The 23,171-nt window shown below is 42.5% G+C and overlaps 1 protein-coding gene and 2 long non-coding RNA genes across 4 annotated transcripts in view; 2 read left to right on the top strand and 1 right to left on the bottom strand.

The window, feature by feature from the left end:
* LOC135361925 (uncharacterized) overlaps window positions 1-5,616 on the bottom strand; it is a 21,734-nt gene extending 16,118 nt beyond the window's left edge. The window contains exon 1 of the long non-coding RNA XR_010406097.1: window positions 5,431-5,616. This is a non-coding gene — a long non-coding RNA (uncharacterized LOC135361925). The remainder of the gene's footprint in view (window positions 1-5,430) is intronic.
* SLC9A7 (solute carrier family 9 member A7) overlaps window positions 4,802-23,171 on the top strand; it is a 134,849-nt gene continuing 116,479 nt past the window's right edge. For both annotated transcript variants that reach the window (XR_010406094.1, XM_045876668.3), the window contains exon 1: window positions 4,802-5,242. Coding sequence is in view for 1 of the 2 variants with exons in the window: in XM_045876668.3 (XP_045732624.1) it covers window positions 4,918-5,242 (325 nt within the window). In the remaining variant the exon portion in view is untranslated. The remainder of the gene's footprint in view (window positions 5,243-23,171) is intronic.
* On the top strand, window positions 5,268-23,171 carry LOC135361924 (uncharacterized). Its single transcript, XR_010406096.1, has 3 exons — window positions 5,268-6,253; window positions 14,519-14,675; window positions 21,290-23,171. It is a non-coding gene; the product is annotated as an uncharacterized LOC135361924 (long non-coding RNA).

Genomic DNA, 23,171 nt, shown 5'->3' with positions numbered 1-23,171 from the left:
GCCACCCAGGTGCCCCATATCTTGGACATTTTTAATATTATGTGATGGGGCCTTGTGTCTTGTGTTAATCTTATACAGGAGTATTCATATTTTTGTTTTAGCTTGTAGTCAACATGGTTGGTTCCAGATCACAAGTTCTGGCCTGCCTTTTGTGGATCATGGCTCCAAAGTCAATTCAGTCTTCAAAAATTTTGCAGTGCTATTTTGACTTGCCCCACAAGTGTTTTATCCAGTGGCTAGTTTCAGATCTGGGTGGTGATCTGTTTCTTAGTTCGTTTTTCACAGTCTTTGGTATGCTGTTTAGGATAAGATCCACATGCAGGTTAGGGTGAACTTAGGAGCTCATAAACTCTATAGGGTTGTTTTCCCAAGTTGCTCCCTCTCCAAAATCTTGCTGGGACTTTGCAGTTCCTTGGAGTTCCTCTTTTCAATCCTTTGGCAAGAAATCTGAGTCTTTATTTACTTCTCTCTGGCATGCACTTCCTGCAACTTCACCCATGTCTGGAGCCAAGCAGCAGGAGGAAGGAGAGAGTGAGAAAAAGGTGTATCAATGGGCATTTGCCTCCACTGACTTGGGACCATGGCTATTCCAAACCAGAGAGGAAGGTTCCCCGCCCCCCTCAACATTTTAGGTACTTTGGCAGCACTGCTCCCTCCATTGTCACTGTTGACTCAGCCACAATGGGGGATTGCCTATTGGCAAGGGTGTGAGAGAATGGAAAAAAGAAAAATTGGTGTACTTCCCTACTCTCTCTGAACATAAGGAGGTCTATTTTCTGCTCTTCTTGGTGCTCACTCTGTCCATGTCAATGTCCCCTTCTGGGCTTGGACTGCCTTTAGTTCAGTCCAGTGGCTACTGGAGGGAAAAAATTATAAACTCACTGCCTGTTGTTTTACTTCAAATTCTGGTGCTCTGCCTCAATTTACCTGGTACAATTGATATTTTTAGAGTCCTCAAATAACTGATCCCCGCATCCTATTCAGTGGGAGAGAATGGGTTGAGTGTGATTATTCTGTGTTAACTGGAATCAGAACCCCTGTATTGCATAGGTTAGTTTTCTTTTTTTTTTTTTAAAGATTTTTTATTTATTTATCTGAAAGAGAGAATGGGAGACAGAGAGCATGAGAGGGGGAGGATCAGAGGGAGAAGCAGACTCCCCGCTGAGCAGGGAGTCCGATGCGGGACTCGATCCCGGGACTCCAGGATCATGACCTGAGCCGAAGGCAGTTGCTTAACCAACTGAGCCACCCAGGCGCCCACATAGGTTAGTTTTCATATATAAGTATGTATAGATAATTGAGCATTTTCTTTGGTGTAGATTTGTGAATACTTGGGACAAATCTTCTCATATTCTACCTGAGGCAATCTCTTTATAGCATAAATATTCTTTTGGTTATCTACTGTTATGGAAGAAATCACAGTTAAACTTAGTAGCTTAAAACAACATAAATCATTGTGTGGTCATCACATAGATTCAGGCATTGATTAGGCTCAGCTAGGTGGTTCTTCCTTGGGAGTCTCTCATACGCTTACCATAAGATGGTGGCTGGGAATAAAATAATTTGAAGGCTCACTCATTCAGGTGTGGGGTATTTGGGCTGGAAACACCAAAAAAAGCTGTCGCTCCTGTTGTGTTTGGCTATGTTGTCTCTCCGTGGTTTCTCCAGCATGGCAGCTTCAAGGTAGATCAATTTCTTTTTAAAAAATTTCCAGCTTTATTGCGATATAATTGACATATAACATTGTGTAAGCTTAAGGTGTACAGCGTGTTGATTTGATATACTTACATTTTGGAGCTAGGACTACCACCTTAGCGTTAGCTAATACCTCCATCTTGTCACATAATTACTATTCCTCTCTTTGTGGTGACCACATATAAGATCTACACTCTTAGCAACTTTCAAATATATACTACAGAATTGTTACCTGTAATCGCAACACTGTGCATTAGATCCCCAGAATGTATTCATCTTATAACTGCAAGTTTGTATTCTTTGACTAACATATCCCCTTTATCTCACCTCTCAGCTCTTGGTAACCAATATTCTACTGTTTCTGCAAGTTCAGCTTTTTTAGATCCCACATATAAGTGAGGTCATACATATTTGTCTTTCTCTGCCTGACTTATTTCACTGAGTTATGAGATCTCAAGATCCATCGATGCTGTTGCAAATGGCAGGATTTCCTTCTTTCTCATGGCTGAATATTCCATTGTGTGTGTATAGAGCTATATCTATATATCTCAATCTCTCTCTCTCTCTCTCTCTATATATATGTGCATCATATTTTCTTTATCTAGTTATCTATTGACAGACACTTAAGTTGTTTCCCTATCTTGGCTGTTGTGAATAATGCTGCAATAAACATAGGAATGAAGATAAATATTTGAGATCCTGTTTTCACTTTCTTTGGGTAAATACCCACAAGTAGAATCTCTGGATCATGTGGTAGTTCTATTTTTAATTTTCTGACAGACCTCCACACTGTTTTCCATAGTGGTGGTATCAATTTACATTCCCACCAACAGTGCCTGAGGGTTCTCTTTTCTCCACAGGCTCGTCCGCATTTGCTGTCTCTTGTCTTTTTGATGATAGCCTTTCTAGCAGGTGTGATGTGATATCTCACTGTAGTCTAGATTTTTTTACATGGCAGCTCAGGGCTCCAAAATGAGTGGACAGCAAGAGTGTGAGAGTGAGTCAGGCAGGAACTAGATTGTCTTTTATGACCTGGTTTCACAAGTTTTGCAGTCTTTATTGCCACATTGTATTCTTTGAGGCGGTCACAAGGGTCCACTGAAGTTCAAGGGGAGAGGGAACACAGATACCACCCTTTGATGGGGGAGTGGCAAGTTCTGGAAGAGCAGGTACAATTGGAAATACGGTTGTGGGCATTGTTTGAAAATACGATCTGCCGTAAGTACTAAGAAGTCTGCAGAGAGAAGTTCCGTCCTCGACTTACAGGAACCCAAGAGGGGTTATTAAATCATTATATTAAATATAATGATCAACATAACCAGCTTTCAGCAAACGTGGATTTTAGTGTATCTCCAGAAACTAGATCATCTTCTTGTTGTTGTATAACTTTCTCTGTGACTATCCAGGTTTTTGGCGTTTGCAATTTCATTGGGAACCTGCATGGAACTTCAAGATGTATGGATTTTTGCAAGGGCTGGGGTACAGTCGGGACGAATTGGGAACAAGGTTAGCTAAAATCTTGAAGAGATTCCCCTGCTTTAAAGAAGGTACTAAGCAGCCTGGCAGAGTGTTCACCTGGAGGGGAACCAGGAGGGCTGCAGTGCTCCAAATATCCTTCCTACCTAATGCCATCCCTACCCTATTCTTATTACTCTTTACTCTTTTTAGTTAAGCTTAGCTTTCTTCCAGAAATTCTCTTAAAAATGCAAACTCCTCGGGGCGCCTGGGTGGCTCAGTCGTTGGGCGTCTGCCTTCGGCTCGGGTCAGGATCCCGGGGTCCTGGGATTGAGCCCCGCGTCGGGCTCCCTGCTCGGCGGGAAGCCTGCTCCTCCCTCTCCCACTCCCCCTGCTTGTGTTCCCTCTCTCGCTGTCTCTGTCAAATAAATAAATAAAATCTTAAAAACAAAATGCAAACTCCTCTGGGAGAGAAAACATGAATCGTTAATATGAATTTCAGAGCAGTTGAATAAACTTATGAGCACAGGGTTAGGCACTGGGAATTCAGTGATTGAGAATTCCGTCACTCCAGGGGTGCCTGGCTGGCTCAGTTAGGTAGGGCATGCAACTCTTGTTGTTGGCGTTATAGGTTCGAGCCCCATGTTGGGTGTAGAGATGACTTAAAAATAAAAACAAATCTTAAAAAAAAAAAAAAGAATCCAATCTCTTTTCTTCCTTGACCAGAGGAACAAGTTGGATCGAAAATTCTAGTTCCTGAGGAATTGTTCCAAGCGGCGTTATCCTCCAGAGTCCACTTTTTAATTTTTTTCCAGAGCTGTCCTAAGAATCATCCAAAGACTCCCTGGGCTACCATTAGGTCAACATAAAAGGGCCACCAGGGTAATCTCCACCCTCACCCCCCGCTGCTCATCTAGCAGGAATGGCAAGTGTTCAGTTCCTTCTGGTTCAACCCTGTTCCCCAACAGGGCTAGTTACACAGTCCAGAATAAGAAGTCAGTCTAGTCCCCAAGTGGTGAGGGAGCTATTTTAACGCTTGCACCCCATTCCAACCCGTTATCAGTCCTCACTTTGGGACAGACTTAGAGCAGAGGTTTGAATGAAGCCTGGTAGAGTCTGGGAGGCCCTGAAAGCTGGAAGGCACTGTGCGAGCTGTGGAAAGAGAGGTGGAGGCGGCAACGCTGCTTCGCGAATCTTCGCTTCCCCAGGCCCCGCCCCCCGCCTCCCCCCACCCCCGTTTTACTGGGCTCAGGACAGCCGCACTCTGGCCTGAGATGGAACACTTCGCGGTGGCCCCAGAGACAGGACCCGAGATCCCCCAGCGCGCGAATCCAAGCTGACGCTCCTGCCAGGCACCGGCGACCTCTGGCGTCGCGATTAGGAAGCGGGCCCCGCGACCCCAGACGGCCCGGCCAGGTACGCCGGGGCCCGGCGAGGAGCGCAGGCAGGCCCGGGGCCGACGGCCGCTCCCCCTGAGTCGGAGGAACCCCGCCGCGCGGGCCCCGGCGGCCGGGAGCGCGGTCCGCACTGCGCCGCGCGGCTGGGGGCCGAACAGGTGCGCGGGCGGGGGGCGGTGCTTGGCGATCCTGCGCACTGCGCGCGCCCCTCCCCCACGCGGCTCCCGGCGCAGCCCCGGCCCGGCGCGCGCGGGGGGAGGAGCTGCGGCGGCCGCGGCCACCCGGGCAGGTCGGCGGCGCCGCGGGAACCCGCCGACGGCGCGGGCTGCTGGTCCCCCGCGCGCAGGAGGCGCGGGCGGCCCTGGGGACCATGGAGCCTGGTGACGCGGCGCGCCTCGGCCCGGGACGGGCGGCCCGGGCGCTGCCACCGCGGCTGCTGCTGCTGCCGCTGCTACCGCTGCTGCTGGGTCGGGGGCTGCGCGCCGCGGCCGCGGCCTCCTCTGGGGCGGCGGCCGAGGACAGCAGCGCCATGGAGGAGCTCGCCACGGAGAAGGAGGCGGAGGAGAGCCACCGGCAAGACAGCGTGAGCCTGCTCACCTTCATCCTGCTGCTCACGCTCACCATCCTCACCATCTGGCTCTTCAAGCACCGCCGGGTGCGCTTTCTGCACGAGACGGGGCTGGCCATGATCTATGGTGAGCACCCCCTACCGCGCCCACCACCCCGACACCCCTCCGGCCGCCCGGCCGTTGCGCTCCCCCGGACCCCGCCCCGCTCTGCGCTGCGCTCCCCCTTCACTTGCCAACGTGTTTCTTTTCCGTTTCCCGCTGCCACGGGGTTGGTTCCCAAGGTCAACTGTCTGCATTTTCTGGCTTTCTCTTACCGTTAAAAAGAATTCCAGCCCATTTTGACGTTTCTTAATTGGGGAGCCAGGAAAATGAAAGGCACAGAGGTGGCCTGGTTCTGTCCGCCGGGTTCTGTTTTGCGCCCCCCCCGCCCCCCGCATCGCGCTTCCGCACCCGCCCCCCGCCCCCACCTCCGCCCTAGTTCAGCTCAACAGGGTCTGTGTGCCGCGGCGGGTGACTACCCTGGGGACGCCGTCACCCCAAGAAGCAGGCCACAGTGAGGGTGGGGGCGAGGGCTTAGGGTTTCTGGGCTTGGGTATGGGCGGCCGGGGCCTGATGGATGCCACACATCCATGGTCAACCTGGGTGAGCGCCCACTTCTGAGATCTATGTTCCCGGGTGTCCTGTTAATAAAGTCGGAGCCTGAAGCGCTGTGATAGGTGAGCGTGATCCCGGATCCAGAGTGGTCCACCGCCGTGATCCGGCCTAGTCGGGTATATGGGCACGCCTCCCGCTCTTCTGTCCAGGTGGGACGTTATACCCAGGTACTTGGCTTCTCCAAGGGAAGAGGAGCCTTTGTGTTCTTCAGATTTTAACATGGACGTGACTTTGAAGATCCGTTTATAAGTGGATGAAGAGGAAAAGTAGTGAGTGGTTTTAACTCCGGAGTCAGCCGTTCTTTTGTTGTGAAGGGTGGGCTGATGCCACCTTCCTTTTCTGGATTTAATGACACACGCTGTGTTCCGCGCAGAGTGGTCAGCACAAATCTTCCGTTATTACATGGATGTCAGTTAGCTGTAATCTGAATCATCCCTCTCGCCACACACCCCCCCTCCCGTTATGACTCCAAAGTGGAAACAGGTATGCTCTTTTTGAATTGAATTCAGCAGAGTTAAGGCCCAGGTGGGCATCCTCATATGGGAAATAGATGAGCCCACCTCATGACTATTCCCAGTAGGGAACGTTTTACTTCATCACTTTTACTGGAGGGATCTCTCCATTCAGTTTCCATTCAGGGTTCCCTGATAAAGGATGGAAAGCAGAAACCTGAATCTTTAATGTGAAAATTACCCTTGGCCCTGGGCCTTGCTTCTAGGGTCTCTTGATCCGTGGTTGACAGCCCAGGCTCATGGCCTCCAAGGTTACAAAGTGCTGTCAGGATTCCTCTAGTTTTAAAGAGGTAGAGACCTAAACAGATCTGTCACTGAAACAGGACCAGGTCTAAGACCGAGTTTGGTTATTGCAAATTACAGATGTGAATTCAAACTTTGGCCTCGATACGTGGCCACTCTTGAGCTCTGTGGTTTGTGTCAGTGGGTGACAAATGACTCATGCCAAGGCTGCAGGTAAGCTAGGAGGCCTACTGAGCAGCTAGCAGGGTGGGGAGTTGAAGCATGTTGTCATTTCAGGTGGCTGACTATGAGAGAGAATGCAAATGAAGATTGCCCTTCTATGTCTGTAGATAACCATGAAAATATATATATATATATATATTTTTTTAAAGATTTTATTTATTTATTTGAGAGAGAGAGAATGAGAGAGAGAGAACACCTGAGAGGGGATAGGGTCAGAGGATGAAGCAGACTCCCTGCCGAGCAGGAAGCCCGATGCGGGACTCGATCCAGGGACTCCAGGATCATGACCTGAGCCGAAGGCAGTCGCTTAACCAACTGAGCCACCCAGGCGCCCCACCATGAAAATATTTTTTTTTATAGCCTCTAGATCCATTTCATTAAAGCACAGTGTGGAATACTTCTAGAAGGTAGACTGGACAGGCTCATAAATACACGTTCGAGCGCATGGAAAATGAGGATTTAAAAATATTTTTTTCCTGAGGGAGTACTCCATGTTCTTAGGAACTCAGTCACCTTTATCTTAAGGCCTACAAACAGTAGTGGAATTTTCCTGTGCTGATTATGTACTTTTTAAACTCATCTCAATTTTTTCGTCATTGGGGCCCTGCTGCAGTGTACCGTGTCATTTTGTGGTACTGAAATCTGGTTTGATTGATGATTGTTCAGAAAAGGCAACATCATCTCATAACATTCTGTGTCATTTTCGGTTTTAGTGTTACTTTGAAATATACTAAGAAATTTAGTTTGTCAATATGCAATGTCCGAGGTTCTGCCAGATATTAATATTTTGATGTGAATATTTTGCCTGTAACTGTGAGAAAACAGTTCTCTGTCTCTTGGATATCTAGTCTTCTGTTTTAGCGCACACACACCCTTCATTTGAATTCTAATGTCATTTGATTAGCTAATTATTCATTATTTCTTGGGGGCTATCTGGATAGGGATTCTGATTTTTAAAAATTCAGTATGAAAATCTTTGAACACTTAAGCGAATATAGTACAAATTTTCAGGACTTCTCTTTGTTAATAATAGTAAGAAAACAGATTTCATTTCTTGATATCAGTAGAGGAAGTGAGTAATTGTCCTGTTGCCTCTGAGTAATAAAGGACAAAAAGACCTAAGGAAACATTTGTTAAGTATCTGCTGGGTGTCGGGTGCCCAACTTAATTTCTGGAGGTAAACAATTTCATTTTTAAATGTTGGTAAGTTTTTATGAGTGAAGAGTTCAACTGCAAGTTTCAAAACTCTTTGAAATTTAAAAAAATGTTAATTTCTGCCCCTTTAAAAATATTTAAGTGGCACTTTAATCTCCAAGGGAAAGCTTTAATATTTATAATAAGTTATGATAAGTAACTATATATAGCCATAAAATAAATTGTGATTATATAAGTTTGCTGGTATAAAATATCTCTGGAAGGACAGTCAGTAGACTAGTAACATTGGCTTTTTTTTGCTGGAGAGGAACTAGGTGGGCTGTGACATGAGGTGGGAGGGAAACATCACCATATACCCTTTTGTGCTTTCCGATTTTTGAATTATGGAAGCCGAATTACCTCTTGGTGTGTCCTCGCCTCCATTCTGTGGCATTTGTGATGGCATTTTAAGATGCTCCTCAAATCCAGTTTGATGCCCACTTCTCCCCCATTTTAAACTATATTACGTTATCCATTTTCTGTGACCTTTCAACTGTTGATTGTACCCATGGAACTTCTGGAGCCCTGTGCCTGGAATGGAGACCAAACAGGAAAGGGGAAAGAGATTTTCCTTCCTTTCCCTCCGTCCTTTTTATTTTACTATCCCCGGCGAAGAGTTGGTGTTTTACTAGGAGTGACTCACACCGAGAGATCCCATCTTAAGCGCTTGCTTAGATGCAGAGGACCCAAGGACAGTAAGAGACACACTGTGAATGCTCAACATTTAAATGGCAAGGGACAGTTACAAGCACTCCTCCCTGACAACAGACCCAGGTAGCTGTAAGGGCCGGTGACCACAGACCATACTCTCCTCCAGGGACGTTGAAAGCAGCGCGCCCCCCCCCCGCGCCCTGTGATGGGAGCTGCGTGCAGCAGTGGACCGGGAGCTCACCTGGCAACTTGTTTTGTCAGGGCAGGGAGCTCTCAGCTGTCTGCCCCTGTACGTGACTAAGTGCCCTCCGAAAGTTCCTGGGCCCGGCAAATCTGTGCAGCAGAAATAGCAAGTGTCGGAGGCAGGGAAAGGTGGTATCAACAGACTGTGTCAGTTCACTCTGGTTCTCTCTCGTGTGCGCGCTAGTCCCACTTTCCCCGTACTGTGTTTTTTTTTTTTTTTTTTTTAAGATTTTATTTATTTATTTTGAGAGAGAGAGAATGAGAGCAAGCACATGAGACGGGGGAGGGTCAGAGGGAGAAGCAGACTCCCCGCCGAGTAGGGAGCCGGATGCGGGACTCGATCTCGGGACTCCAGGATCATGACCTGAGCCGAAGGCAGTCGCTTAACCAACTGAGCCACCCAGGTGCCCTCTTTTTTGTTTTTTTAAGAGCCCCTCACTTTGGCCCCAGTTTGGGGCAGCTCGCTTTGGCACCACATCCCTTGGGTTCAGATGCTGGCTCTGTTACTTACAAAGCTGCATAACATTGGGTAAGCTCTCAGAGTCCCGCTTTCCTCTTTTCAAAAAACGGGGACAGTGTCACTCACCTCACAGGATTAGTGTATTGTTGAGACGTTGTAAAGCTCAAGTGCAGTGGCTGATAAACACTTGGTAAGTACTAGTTCTCATTCTCACTTTAGACGTTGTGATTCTTTGGCCAGCTTGGCTACTCGAGGCTCATTCAGTAAAGGTCTGCTGTAATTTAAAAATGCATCAGCATTCAGTTAGTGGGGATGAGCGGCACTGACTTTTTTTGGGGGGGGGGGTTGGGCTATTTGTTAATACCGAGAAAAAATTTACAACATACCTACCCTACTCTTTTATTTATTTTTTAAATTTTTTTATTTTTTTAAAGATTTTATTTATTTGACAGAGAGAGACACAGCGAGAGAGGGAACACAAGCAGGGGGAGTGGGAGAGGGAGAAGCAGGCCTCCCGCCGAGCAGGGAGCCCGATGCAGGGCTTGATCCCAGGACCCTGGGACCATGACCTGAGCTGAAGGCAGACGCTTAACAACTGAGCCACCCAGGCGCCCCCCTACCCTACTCTTTTAGGCAGCAGTCTCAATTCTTGGACTGTGTCCTTCAAAAATACTTACACTAGCACGTTACATAGATGGCAATATTTGTTGTCCCAGAACCAAGGGGCAGTACTCAAGAAGGGACTGGTTAAGTTACAGCACATTCCTGCCAAGGAATACTATGCAGCTGGTAAAAAAGAGGTGTTGTGCAGCCACCCACACACGCCGTTGTGGGGAGAAACAACAAGGCGCAGAATAGTCTGCATAGTATCATCTCATTTATTCTTTAAAAATTATATAAAGTATGCACATAAACATGTGCGCACATTTATATATGATTTATGCTTCTCTGGAAGCAGATACAAACTTACTTAGCAGTGGTTATCCTGCTGTTGTAGAACCATTTGTTGGGAGAGTGGGAGGGGAGGTGTTACTTTTTTCCCTTTGTACTCTTCTGAATGGCTTGAAATTTCTATGACACTGACACATTACTTTCGCAATGGAAACTTTGTTGAAAAATAAAGCAACTTTCATGTAGCAAAAAATACATTAAAACTAAGAGAACACAGGTGTTAGCATTTTCCTTGGATATTAAGATGTTCTTTTTAAAGGACTGTCTAGGCATAAAGAAAACTTGCAGTTATTTAAAAGTAATAAATGGAAGTAAAATGAATCTTAAAATGAGAAAGTGACATTTCCTGAAAGTGTTTCTTAGAACTTTCTGAAGGTAACCTTTTTGGAATGATGTAATTCGAAAATCACCATTTCACAACCCTCAGTGATGGAGACAAGGATTTTCAATGAATTCCAAAGCCGTAGGTGAGAGGTTGTTGGGGTACATGGTACTTAAACGGTGCCAAGGATCGCACCACAGATCGCTTGCCTCTCGCAGAGGAAAGAAAGTATCTTTATGGTGGAGAGGTCCAGCAGTCACCATCTTATATCCAAGTCCTCAAATTTATCCTTGATCCTTGTGGAACTAACTATCTAGTAGTACATGCCTCCTGCTGAGATGCGGTAGGAAGCATATGGCTTCACCTATGTAGTATTCATCCTCCAAATGTTTTATTTGAATTGAATTGAGGTTTTAGGCACATCTTCCAGTTTACAGGAGATACAGGGGATAGAGAAACAAGCTATCAAATACCATGTGCAAACAATTAGACATCCCAAACACAGGGTAACCTACAAGACCATCCTCCTGTTTTCTTCAAGAAGTCTATGTCAAGGGAAACAAAAAGACAGGTTAAGTGTCTGTTATGGACTGAATTGTACCTCCCAAGATTCATTTGTTGAAGTCCTAATCTCTAAGGTGATGCTATTTGGAAGTGGGGTTTGGGGGAGGTAATTAGGTTTAGATGAGCTCACGAGGGTAGAGCCTCTATGATGGGATTAGTGCCCCTCTAAGAAGAGGAAGAGACCAAAGCTCCCTGTCTCTCTATCATGTGAGGATACAGGGAGAAGGCAGCCATCCACAAAGCTAGGAAGAGGGCTCTAATCAGACACTGAATCTGCCAGCACCTTGATCTTGAACTTCCCAGCCTCCAAAACCGTGAGAAATAAATGTTGGTTGTTTAAACCACCCAGTCTACGGTATTTTGTTCTAGCAGCCTGAGCAGACTAAGCCAGTGTTCTAAGCTAATGGAGACCAAAGAAGGATACGCAGTCATAGCACAGGAAACTTGACTGGTTCCTGGTTCATGGAAATAAGCTATAAAATGTTTTGGGGACAATCAGGGATGTTTGAATACCGGCTTGATGTTAGATGACATCAGGGAATTACTGTTATTTTTCTTAGGTGAGATAATTGAGGTTATACAGGAGAATGTACATATTAATTGGAGTTGTAAGCTAAAGTATTCAGGGGTCAAATGTATGAGTCCTAACGCATGCAGCTTACTTTCAAAAAGTTCAGTCAAAAAAAAAAAATACACATACCATGTATATCTAGGTGGTGGGTGAAAGGGTGTGCTCTTTATTCATCTTTCAACTTTTTCGTATGTTTTGAAATTTTTATTTATATAGAAGATTGGGGAAGATGTTAACCTCCCTGTTAACCTGTTAGCTGGTAACCTGTTAAACTTCCTCCCTGAAAGGACGTACAGGTGAGGTTGTATACAACCTGTTACTCTCCTTAAATGCTGACATTGAGTAATGCTGTTTGACATTAGTTTATAGGAGCTGATGTGAGGCTTTCATGACTTGAGAATCAGTAACGCCTTCTTAATTTTAATTTTTTGGTTTGATTTTAAAGCTCACATATCTTTTGAAAAATTGCCTCTATTCCACTTGCAAGAGAATAGGTGTTAGGAGGCTTTTCTCTTTTGGTTAAAGCATGCTACTTGGCTTTTCATCAGTGTGGATGTTTGTATTAAGGTAATGCTGGCTGTTAAAACAGACCAGCCCCAAATTTCAGTGGCCTAACATAAGAAAAGTTCATTTGTATCTCATGTCATGGGCCAGTGCAAGAGACTGGCAGGTGGTTCTCCATGTGCTCACTCAGGGACCAGGTGCCTTCCATCCTGTGGCTTCCACATCCCTTAGGGCCTTGGAACCCTCCCTCCCCAGCCAGTGAATGAGGAAAGGAAAAGAGGATCACATGGGGAAGAGTTTGTGCTAAGCCTAAAAGTGTTGCACATTGCTTTGCCTGCTTCTGTTGGACAGAACTTGGTCATGAGGCCACATCTAACTGGACTGGAGGCAGGGAGATATAGTCTAGCTGGAGGCAAGAGGAACAGGTTTGGAGAGCAGCTAAGCCAATCTCTGATGCAGTATTTGATGAATCCTTTGTCACACATAATCCAGAAAAGAGAAGTTGTGGGATTTGCATGCGGTTTTGTTGTTTTTGATGAGAAACTAAATTTTGTAAGTAATCCAGTTTGAGGACAGTATATTCATCTGGAGTTTGTGAAGTTGTTTCGATACACTTGTCGGCATCACCCAGGAGCTTGTTAGAACTAGCGGGTCTGGCCCCAGACTTAAGTATCTCAGAGTGGGACTCACAAATCTGTGTTTCAGTACATTAGCAGGTTTTTTTGTTTTTTGTTTTTTTTAAAGATTTTATTTATTTATTTATTTAGAGCGAGTATGAGCAGGGGGAGGGGCAAAGGGAGTGCTCCAGAGGGAATATGTAGCAGACTCTGTGCTGAGCACGGAGCCCGAGGTGGGGACTGATCTCACAATCCTGAGATCATGACCCGAGCCGAAATCAAGAGTCAGGTGCTTAACCGACTGAGCCACCCGGGTGCCCCTAGTAGGGTTGTGGTGTTTTTGTTTTTTAAGTTGAAATTTGAAACTCATTGCTGTAGAGTATTTGTTTTCACCCTTTAAATATATTCACCATGTTGCTTGTAATTAAATAATTGTAGAAAAATAGCAACTGTTTTTTGAGTACCTGCTATGATAGCCAGGCACAGTGTTAAGTATTTTGCATACTTCAAGCCATTTAACCTTCACATCAAATACATGAAGACTGTATTGTTGGTCCCATTTTGCCAAATGAAGAAATTGAAAGTTAGGTTTAGCAGCACATTTATTTAGGCCATATGTCTGAGATTGGTAAGTGGGAGTCTGCTAAAGGATGAGATCAATATGGTTCAGGATGTGTTTGGCCAGGAGAGCGCAGAATCTGGATCCTGCCCCTATGACCTGGTTCCAGGGGGTCTCCGAGGGAAATCTATGCCCAGAGTATAAGATAAAGCAAAGTGTTCCTTTTTATTATTTGCTGGGGCTTTGGCTCCAAACTCCAATGTACCACTGCAAGGAGTGAGGCTGGCCAATTTGGAAGACTGGATTTTCCTACGCTACATTGGCCTCGGGCCCTTGGATCCAAGTAGAGCCAAAATACCTGTTTGTTTTCATCCCAAAGGTGTTATGCACTGATTGGTTGGGCCTCCCCTAATTCATATATTGAAATCCTAAGCCCTAGTGTGATAGTATTAGGAGCTATGGCCTTTGGGAAGTAATGATGTCATGAAGATGGAGCCCTCATGAATGAGATTCGTGCCCTGATAGAAGAGACCCAGAGAGCTCTCTTTCCACCAAGTGTGTATGCAATGAGAAGTCAGCAATCTGCATCCCAGAAGGAGAACTTCCCTAGACCTGATCATTCTCCTACCCTGATCTTGCACTTTCAGCCTCCAGAACTGTGAGAAAAAGAAATGTCTGTGGTGTATAAACCACCCAGTCTCTGGTACTTTGTTAGAGCTGGCCTGACCAAGACAATATGGCAGAAGGCTACCAGTTGTTACCGGGGAAAACCCAGAGAAACCATCAAAGGATGTTCAGAGTGGCTGTGCCAGGCCTTCTCAGGTGGGAGCAGGTGCTTAAAAGCTTTCTAATCTCTAGACGTCACTATCGCAGAGGTGGGGAGGCAGGTGGAGCTTGGCCTGTTGAGCTCCCAGGTTTCCCTGCTCTTCCTAAGCTGGTTCTCCCAGGCATGTCATTGTCTCGATGTCGAGAGTGCTTCCGAAATCCATGAGAACATCAGCCTGAATGGCAGTGTAGGCAGGCATATCCATCTTTTGTTTACTGCTCTCTTCTGTCTCTAGAATAGTGCCAGACACATAGTAGGTGCCATGGAAATATTTGCTTAATGGATTCTATTTTGTCTAACAAAAATAAGGTGCTGGTAACACTGCTTAGCATTAAAGATCCTTCCTTCAAGTTCTCATGCCTCAGATTCACGCTGGCTGTGAAGTTTCTGAGAAGGAAAACTGTATGTGTGAAAACATCTGCCTGAATCACAGCAAGCTGTTTCAGGAAGGAGAACGAAGGGATAAGTGAGTATACGTTTGCAAAAAATTGTGTATTTAGCTGATAAGCCACATGGTGGTTTTTAAATTTTTTTATTGTGACAAAATAATGTAGCAAAATTTTCCATTTTTACCATTTTTAACTGTACAATTCACTAGCATTAATGGCATTTGTAAAATTGTGTGACCATCACACCACTATTTCCAAAAAAAATTTTTTATCACCTCAAACTCTGTACCCATTAAAACAGTAATGCCCCATTCCTTCCTCCCCCCACTCCCTGATACCCTCTAATCTACTTTCTGTCTCTACAAATTTGCCTACTCTAGATATTTCATATAAGTGTATTCATACACTTTGAGTCCTGACTTACTTGAATCTGACTCTTTCACTTGGCACAACATTTTCAAGGTTCATCCGTGTCATCGCATGTATGTGAACTTCATTCCTTTCTATGGCTGAGTAATATTCCATTCTGCATTTTATTTATCCATTTATCAGTTCCTGGACACTTGGGTTGTTTCCACCTTTTGGCTATTATGAATAATGCTGCCGTGATACACAAGTATCTGTTTGGGCCCCTGTTTTCAATTCTTTTGCGTATATACCTGGGAGTAAAATTGCTGGGTCATATGGTGATTCTCTGTTTAACTTTCTCAGGAACTGCCAAATTCTTTTCCACAGCAGCTGCAGTATTTTACATTCCCACCACAAGAGTTCCAGTCTCTCCACATCCCCTCCAATACTTGTTATTTTCTGTTGTTGTTTTTTGTATTCATCCTAGTACTTGTGAAGTGGTAACTCATTATGGTTTTGGTTTTCATTCCTATTGACTAATGATGTGGAGCATCTTTTCATGTGCTTATTGGCTGTTTGTACATCTTCTTTGGAGAAATGTTCATTCAGGTCGTCTGCCCATTTTTAAATTGGGTTGTCTCTTGTTGTTGAGTTGTAGGAGTTCTTTATGTATTCTGGATGTTACTCTCTTATTAGATATATGATTTGTAAATACTTTCTCCTAGTTCATGTTGCCTTTTTACTCTATAATAGCGTCCTTTGATGCACAAAGGGCTTTAATTTTGATGAAGTTCACTTTATTTTTTTTTCTTTTGTTGCCTATGCTTTTGGTATCCTATCCAAGAAATCTTTGTCAAATCCAATGCCATAAAGTTTTTTCTTTGTGTTTTCTTTGAAGAACTTTATAGTTTTAGCTCTTAAATTTGGGTTTTTGGTCTCTATTAATTTTTTATATATGGTATAAGGTAAGGGTCCAAATTTATTATTTTTTTTTGTATGTGGATGTTCAGTTATACCAGCACCATTTGTTGAAGAAACTGTCCCTTCCTCATTGAATGGTTTTGGCACCCTTGTCAAAAATCAGTAGACCATAGATAGGAAGGCACATTTCTAGGCTCTCAATTCTATTCCATTGGTCTTTATGTCTATCCTTATACTAGTATCACACCGTTTTGATTATTGTAGCTTTGTAGCAAGTTTTGAAATTAGGAAGTGTGAGTCCTCCAACTTTGCTCTTTTTCAGGATTATTTTGGCTCTTTGAAGTTCCTTAATTTTCAATAAAAGTTTTAGGATGAGTTTTTTCATTTCTGCCATTGAGATTTTTTTAAAAGATTGTATTTATTTGAGAGAGACAGAGAAAGTGAGAGAGAGAGAGAGAGAGAGAGAGAGAGAGCACAAGCAGGGTGAAGGGAAGAGGGAGAAGCTGAGCAGGGAGCCCCATGTGGGACTCAATCCTGGGACTCCGGGATCATGACCTGAGCCAATGGCAGACGATTAACTGACTGAGCCACCCAGGCACCCTGCCATTGAGATTTTGATAGGGATTGCATTGAGTCTATATATTGCTTTGGGTAGTATTGTCATCTTAATGATTTCAAGTCTTCCAGTCCATGAACATGGATATCTTTTCATTTATTTAGGTCTTTAATTTCTTTCAGCAATGTTTTGTAGTTCAGTGTACAACTCTTGCACCTCCTTGGTTAAATTTATTTTCAAATATTTTATTCCTTTTTATGCTATTGTAAATGAAATTGTTTTCTTAAGTTCCTTTTCAGATTGTTCATTGCTAGTGTATAGAAATATGACTGATTTTTTTGGTGTTGATTTTGTATCCTGCAACTTTGTTGAATTTGTTTATTTTCTCTAACAGTTTTTTGGATTCTTTAGAGTTTTATATGTATAAGATCATGTCATCTGCAAATGGAGATAGTTTTACTTCTTCCTTTCTAATTTGGATGCCTTTTATTTCCCTTTCTTGCTTAATTGTTCTGGTTAGAACTTCCAGTCCTGTGTTGAATAGCAAAGTGATGAAAGTGGGCATCCTTGTCTTCATCCTGATCTTAGGGGAAAAGGTTTCAGGTTTTCACCATTGAGTATGATGTCAGATGTGGTTTTTTTCACATATGGCCTTTATCACTTTGAGCAAGTTCCTTTTTTTAAAAGATTTTATTTATTTGTCAGAGAGAGCATGCGTGCGTGTGCACAAGCTGGGGGAGGGGCAGGCAGAGGGAGAAGCAGGCTCCCCACTGAGCAAGGAGCCCAAGGCGGGACTCAATCCCAGGACCCCAGGATCATGACCCAAGCCAAAGGCAGATGCTCAACAGACTGAGCCACCCAGGCATCCCTGAGGAAGTTCCTTTTTATATCTAGTTTACTGTTTTGTTTTGTTTTTTTTTTTTTTATCATGACAAGGTATTCTTTTTGTCAAATGCTTTTTCTACATCAATTGAGGTGATTATGTGGGTTTTTTTCTTCATTCTGTTGATGTGGTATATTACACTGATTGACCTTCATATATTGAGCCACCTTGCATTCCTGGGATAAATTACATTTGATCATGGTGTATAATGCTTTTAAAGTGCTGCTGAATCTGGTTAGCCAGTATTTTGTGGAGGATTTTTGCATCTGTATTTATAAGGACTATTGGTCTGTAGTTTTCTGTTCTTGTCGTGTATTTGGCCTTGATATCAGGGTAATGCTGGCTTTATAGAGTCAGGAAGTATTCGCTCTGCTTCAATTTTTTGGAAGAGTATGAGAAGGATTGTTGTTAGTTCTTTAAATGTTTGGTAAAATTAACCAATAAAGCTATGTGGTCCTGGGCTTTTCTCTGTTGGGAAGTTTTTGATTACTGATTCACTCTCCTTATTGTTATAGGTCTATTTGGAATTTCTGTTTCTCCTTGAGTCAGTTTTGATAGTTTGTGCGTTTGTAGGAATGTGTGAATTTCACCCACGTTCCCCAATTTGTTGGTGTACAGTTATTCATAGTATTCTCTTATAATCTTTTTAACTTCTGTAAAGTTGATAGTAATGTCCCCTTTTTCATTTCTGATGTTAGTAATTTGAGTCTTCTTTCTTTTTTTCTTAGTTACCCTAGCTACAGTTTGTCAGTTTTGTTGATCTTTTCAAAGAATCAACTTTTGGTTTTCTTGATTTTTTTCTTCTGTTCTTTACTTTATTTATCTCCTCTCTAATCTTTTCATTTCCTTCCTTATTCTAGCTTTGGGTTTGATTTGCTCTTCTTTTTTTTTTTTTTAGGTCCCTTCAGGTATACAGTTAAGTTACTGATTTGAGATCTTTTCTTCTTTTTTAATGTAGACACTTACAGCTAAGAATTTCTCTCTGAGCACTGTTTTTGCTGCATCTGATAACTTTTGGTACATTATGTTGTTTTCATTTTTCCCAAATTATTTTCTAATTTCCTTTATTATTTCTTCTTTGACTTATTGGTTAAGAGTGCATTGTTTAATTTCCACACATTTGTGAGTTTTCCAGTTTTCCTTCTGTTACTGATTTCTAGTTCATCCCATTGTGATTGGAAAAGACACTTTGTATATTTTTAGTCTCTTTAAATTTATTAGGACTTGTTTTGTGACCTAAGTTATGGTCTGTCCTGGAGAATGTTACATATGTACTTGAGAAGAATGTGTACTCTGCTCTTGGTGGGCAGAGTGCTCTGTATGTGTCTGTTTGGTCCAGTGGTTTATAGTATTCTTCAAGTCCTCTAGTTCTTTATTGATTTTCTGTCTGGTTTTTCTATATATTATTGATAGTTATTGAAGTTTCCACCTATTATTTTTTTTAAAGATTTTATTTATTTGACAGAGAGAGAGAGATAGCGAGAGCAGGAACACAAGCAGGGGGAGTAGGAGAGGGAGAAGCAGGCTTCCTGCTGAGCAGGGAGCCCGATGCGGGGCTCGATCCCAGGACCCTGAGGATCATGACCCGAGCCAAAGGCAGACGCTCAATGACTGAGCCACCCAGGCGCCCCTCCACCTATTATTGTAGAACTATTTCTTCCTTTAGTTCTGTCAGATTTTGCTTCGTATATTTCAGGGGTCCATTTTTAGGTATGTATATGTTTATAATTGCTGTACCTTCTTGATGGATTGAACATTTTTATCAATATGTATCTTTCTTTGTCCATTGTAATACTTTTTTAACTTAAAATCTATTTTGTCAGGTAATATAGCCACCCCACTTCCCTTGTGGTTGCTATTTGCATAGGCTATTTTTTTAACCATCTTTTTACTTTTAACCTCTTTGTGTCTTTGTATTTAAAGTGATTCTCTTGTAGACAGCATGTAGATGGTTCTTGTGTTTTTACCCATTCTGTCAATCTCTGACTTTTAATTGTAAAGCTTAATTTGTTAACATTTAAAGTAATTACTAATAAGGCTGGACTCACTTCTGCCATGTTGCTATTTACTTTCTATATGTCTTACGTGGTTTTTGTTCCTCAGTTTCTCCATTACTGCCTTTTTTGTATTTAGTTGATTTTTTATAGTGTATGGTTTTGATCCTCTTCTTTACTTTTCTGTATATTGTTATTTTCTTGCTGGTTATCTTGGAGATTTCCCTTAACATGTTAAACTTTTAGTAATGTATTTTGAATAGTACCGACTTAGTTTCAGTAGTATACACACTCTGCTCCTATACATCTCTCTTCCTTTAGGGAAAGGAATAATATTGTTATTGTCAAAATTACATATTTATACATTGTCCGTTAACATAGATTTATAATTATTATCTGAAATTGCCTTTTTAATCATATAAAAAAAGAAGAGTTACAAACCAAAAGTTTTTTACATTTACTTGTGTTCTTTACCAGTGTTCTTTATTTTTTCATATGGCTTCGAGTTACTGTCTGGTGTCCATTCATGTCAGCCTGAAGTACTCCTTAAGCATTTCTTATAGGTCAGGTCTACTCATAAGGAACTCCATTAGCTTTTGTTTATCTGAAAATGTCTTAATTTCTCCTTCATTCTAGAAAAATAGCTTTTTACCAGGTACAAAATTCTTGGTTGACAATTTTTTTTTCCAACAGTTTAAATACGTTATTTCACTTTCCTTCTAACCTCCAAGGTTTCTGCTGAGAAATCAGATTTCATTTTCTTGAGGATCCCTTGTATGTGACAAGTCACTTCTCTTTGCTTCTTTCAAGATTCTCTTCGTCTTTACCTTTCAACAGTTCCATTATAGTGTGTCTCAGTGTGCATCTTTTGAGTTTATCCTGCTTGGAGATCGTTGAGCTTCTTGAATGTGTAGATTAATGCATTTTTATCAAATTTGGGGAGTTTTCAGGCATTATTTCTTCAAATATTCTTTCCAATCCTTTCTCGATCTCTTCTTCTGGGACTCCCATAATGCATTATTGGTCCTCTTGTTGGTGTCCCACAGGTCCCTTAGGCTGTGTTCACTTTTCTTCATTATTTTTACTTTCTGCTCCTCAGACTTGATAATTGCAATTGTCCTATCTTCACATTTGCTAATTCTGTCTTCTGCCTGCTCAAATATGCCATTGAGCCCCTCTAGTCAGTTTTTTATTTCAATTATTGTACTTTTCAGCTCCAGAATTCTAATGCTTCCTTTTTATAATTTCTGTCTCCTTATTGTATTCTCATTTTGTTTCTACATCATTTTTCTGGTTTCCTTTATTTCATTGTTCATGGTTTCCTGTAGCTCTTTAAGCATATTTCAGATAGTTGATTTAAAGTTTTTATCTATTATGTCCAGTATCTCAGCCTTCTCGGGAAGGAGATTTTGCTTGGTTGCTGTAAACCTTTGGGTTTTTTCCAGAATTCTGGAAAAGTTGGTTCTGACAGTTTCTGCTTATTTTTTGATGTTTCTGTGAGGAACCAGAGTTTGTGGCTACCTACGCCATCATTTTGCTGACATTCCTCACCACACTGTGCTTCTAAGAAATTAGATTCTGTATATTTTCAGAGACACTGTGATCTCTGGGGGAAAAACAGTGTTAAGTCTTGTGTTTTGTTAAATTTGTGTATCATGTTACTAAGAGAGTAAAAGTCCTGAAGTAGTCCTTTAAATTTTATTGTGGGCTCCTATCACATGCTTTTGCTAAGAAGCCAGAAAGAGAAAATTCTAATTAGGGTGTAAGTGATCATACATAGAGTTTAAGTTTATACTCAACAAATCTCTTCTTTACCCACCCCCCAGCTACCTCTAAAACACATTTTGGGTAAAGACACATTTATCTCAAACTGCCTTGGGTTATTAAAAAAGTTGATTCACAGATAACTTTGTGTTGAGTGGAAAACTAAGTGTAGCAGAGACTCCAGGTACCTCCCAATAATCACTCTCCCTTTCATCTTTCTAACAGGACCATGAGTTTTAGCCCAGCATATTTCTATGCAATGAAAGCGCTATATTTCCTGGCCTCTCTCATAGCTAGGTGTGGTCATATGACCAACTTCTGGCTGAAGACTGGAAGTGCTGTGTGGGATTTGTGAAAAGTATCTATAAAAGGAAGAGAATGTACCCTTCTTCTGCCACACCTTCTGTTTTCTTGAATGTGAATATTATGGCTAGAGCTCCAGCAGCCGTATTGGATCCAGAGGTAACTTTGGGAATGGAAGACACTTCTAGCAATACAGTAAGATAGGTGGAGCTGGGATCTCTGAGAGTGTAGAGCTGCCATGCTAGACTTGGACTGAATACTTCCAGACACCTTACAAGTGAGAGAGAAATAGGTGTTTGTTATTTGCTGCTGAATCTAATTGTAACTTTTACACCAGGCTCTGAGTTCCACTTGAAACTCGAGTGTGATGTACGGGGCTGTTTTGCGGACCTGATGCGGATGTTCATGACTACAATGGATAAGACACTGCTTGGGATTCTAGAGGAGGCCAAAGAATAGGCAGTACAGGTCCAGAGAAAGGGTTTGAAGAAAGAGTTAAAATTTAAAGTACCATTTATATTTGGTAACTGCTTGGGCATCCGATGACTGCCCACACATTTGGTGATTTGCTAGAAAGACTCATGGGATTCAGAGATATATATAGTCAGAGCTATGATTTATTAGTGAAAGAATAAATGGCAGGATAAGCAAGGGAAAAAGATGTATTGGATGGAGTCTGGAAGACTCTAGATGTGGGCTTCCAAAGTTTTCTCTTAGAGGATTCGGGGTAGGGTTTCACAGAACAAGCTTCCTCCTCCAGCAGTTAAATACAGCTGCACATGCACCGCGTTTCTGCCTGGGGAAGCTTGTTTAAGACTCCGACTTTTTTTAGTAAGGGCTGATCAGGACTCTTACTGAAATTTCTGACTCCCAGAAGGAAAGCGGGTGTTTGCCATAAATCACATTTGCAAAAACAACTTAGCCGGGCTGGTATGGCAGAATTCAGTGTCCTAGGCACACAAAACAACCTTATCAATTGACGTCGGGAGTATTCTACACACCAAGTTCAAACGGGCTATTGCAAGGATCAATCATGCAAGCTGGCCCTCCTAGAGATCACAGCATCAGGCCTATCATGTTAACCTTTTCCTGCATAATAACATGTGGTGTCAAGTGACTGTAGCTTTTTGTGTTCCTGAGGTTTCTTTAGCTTCGTCCACACTCTTTTATTTTTAAAATCATTAGTTTTTTAGATTTATTACTTTTATTTTTGTGTGTGGATGTATGTGTAAATGTCTTTATTTCACCTTCATTTTTTTTTTTTAAAGATTTTATTTATTTGAGAGAGAGAACACATGAGAGGGGATAGGGTCAGAGGACGAAGCAGACTCCCTGCCGAGCAGGGAGCCCGATGCGGGACTCGATCCAGGGACTCCAGGATCATGACCTGAGCTGAAGGCAGTCGCTTAACCAACTGAGCCACCCAGGCGCCCCTCACCTTCATTTTGAAAGATGTTTTTGCTGGGTAGAGAATTCTAGATTCATTTTTTTGTTTGTTTTTTTTTCTCCTGTCTCCATTTCCTGCTCCATCATCTTTTTGCTTATATTGTTCCTGATGAGAAATGTGATGTCAGCTTTGTCTTTGTTCCTGTGTATGTAACACGTCTTTCTCCTCTGGTTACTTTTAAGATTTTCTGTTTATCACTGGTTTTGAGCAATTTGATTATAACTTACCTTGGTGTAGTTTTCTTTGTGTTTCATGCGCTTAGGAGTCATTTGGTTTTTGGGGTGCATATTTTTATAGTTTTCATTTAGTTTGTAAAAATTTTGGCCGTTATTTCTTCAAATTTTTTTCCCTATCCTT

The sequence above is a fragment of the Mirounga angustirostris genome, unplaced genomic scaffold (assembly GCF_029215605.1).
Source record: "Mirounga angustirostris isolate CCGP_5_RB_7025 unplaced genomic scaffold, mMirAng1.0.hap1 SCAF_11, whole genome shotgun sequence".
NCBI classification, from domain to species: Eukaryota; Metazoa; Chordata; class Mammalia; order Carnivora; family Phocidae; genus Mirounga; species Mirounga angustirostris.
The sequence above is the reverse complement of the archived record's forward strand: the minus strand, read 5'-3'. Positions and strand labels throughout refer to the sequence as shown.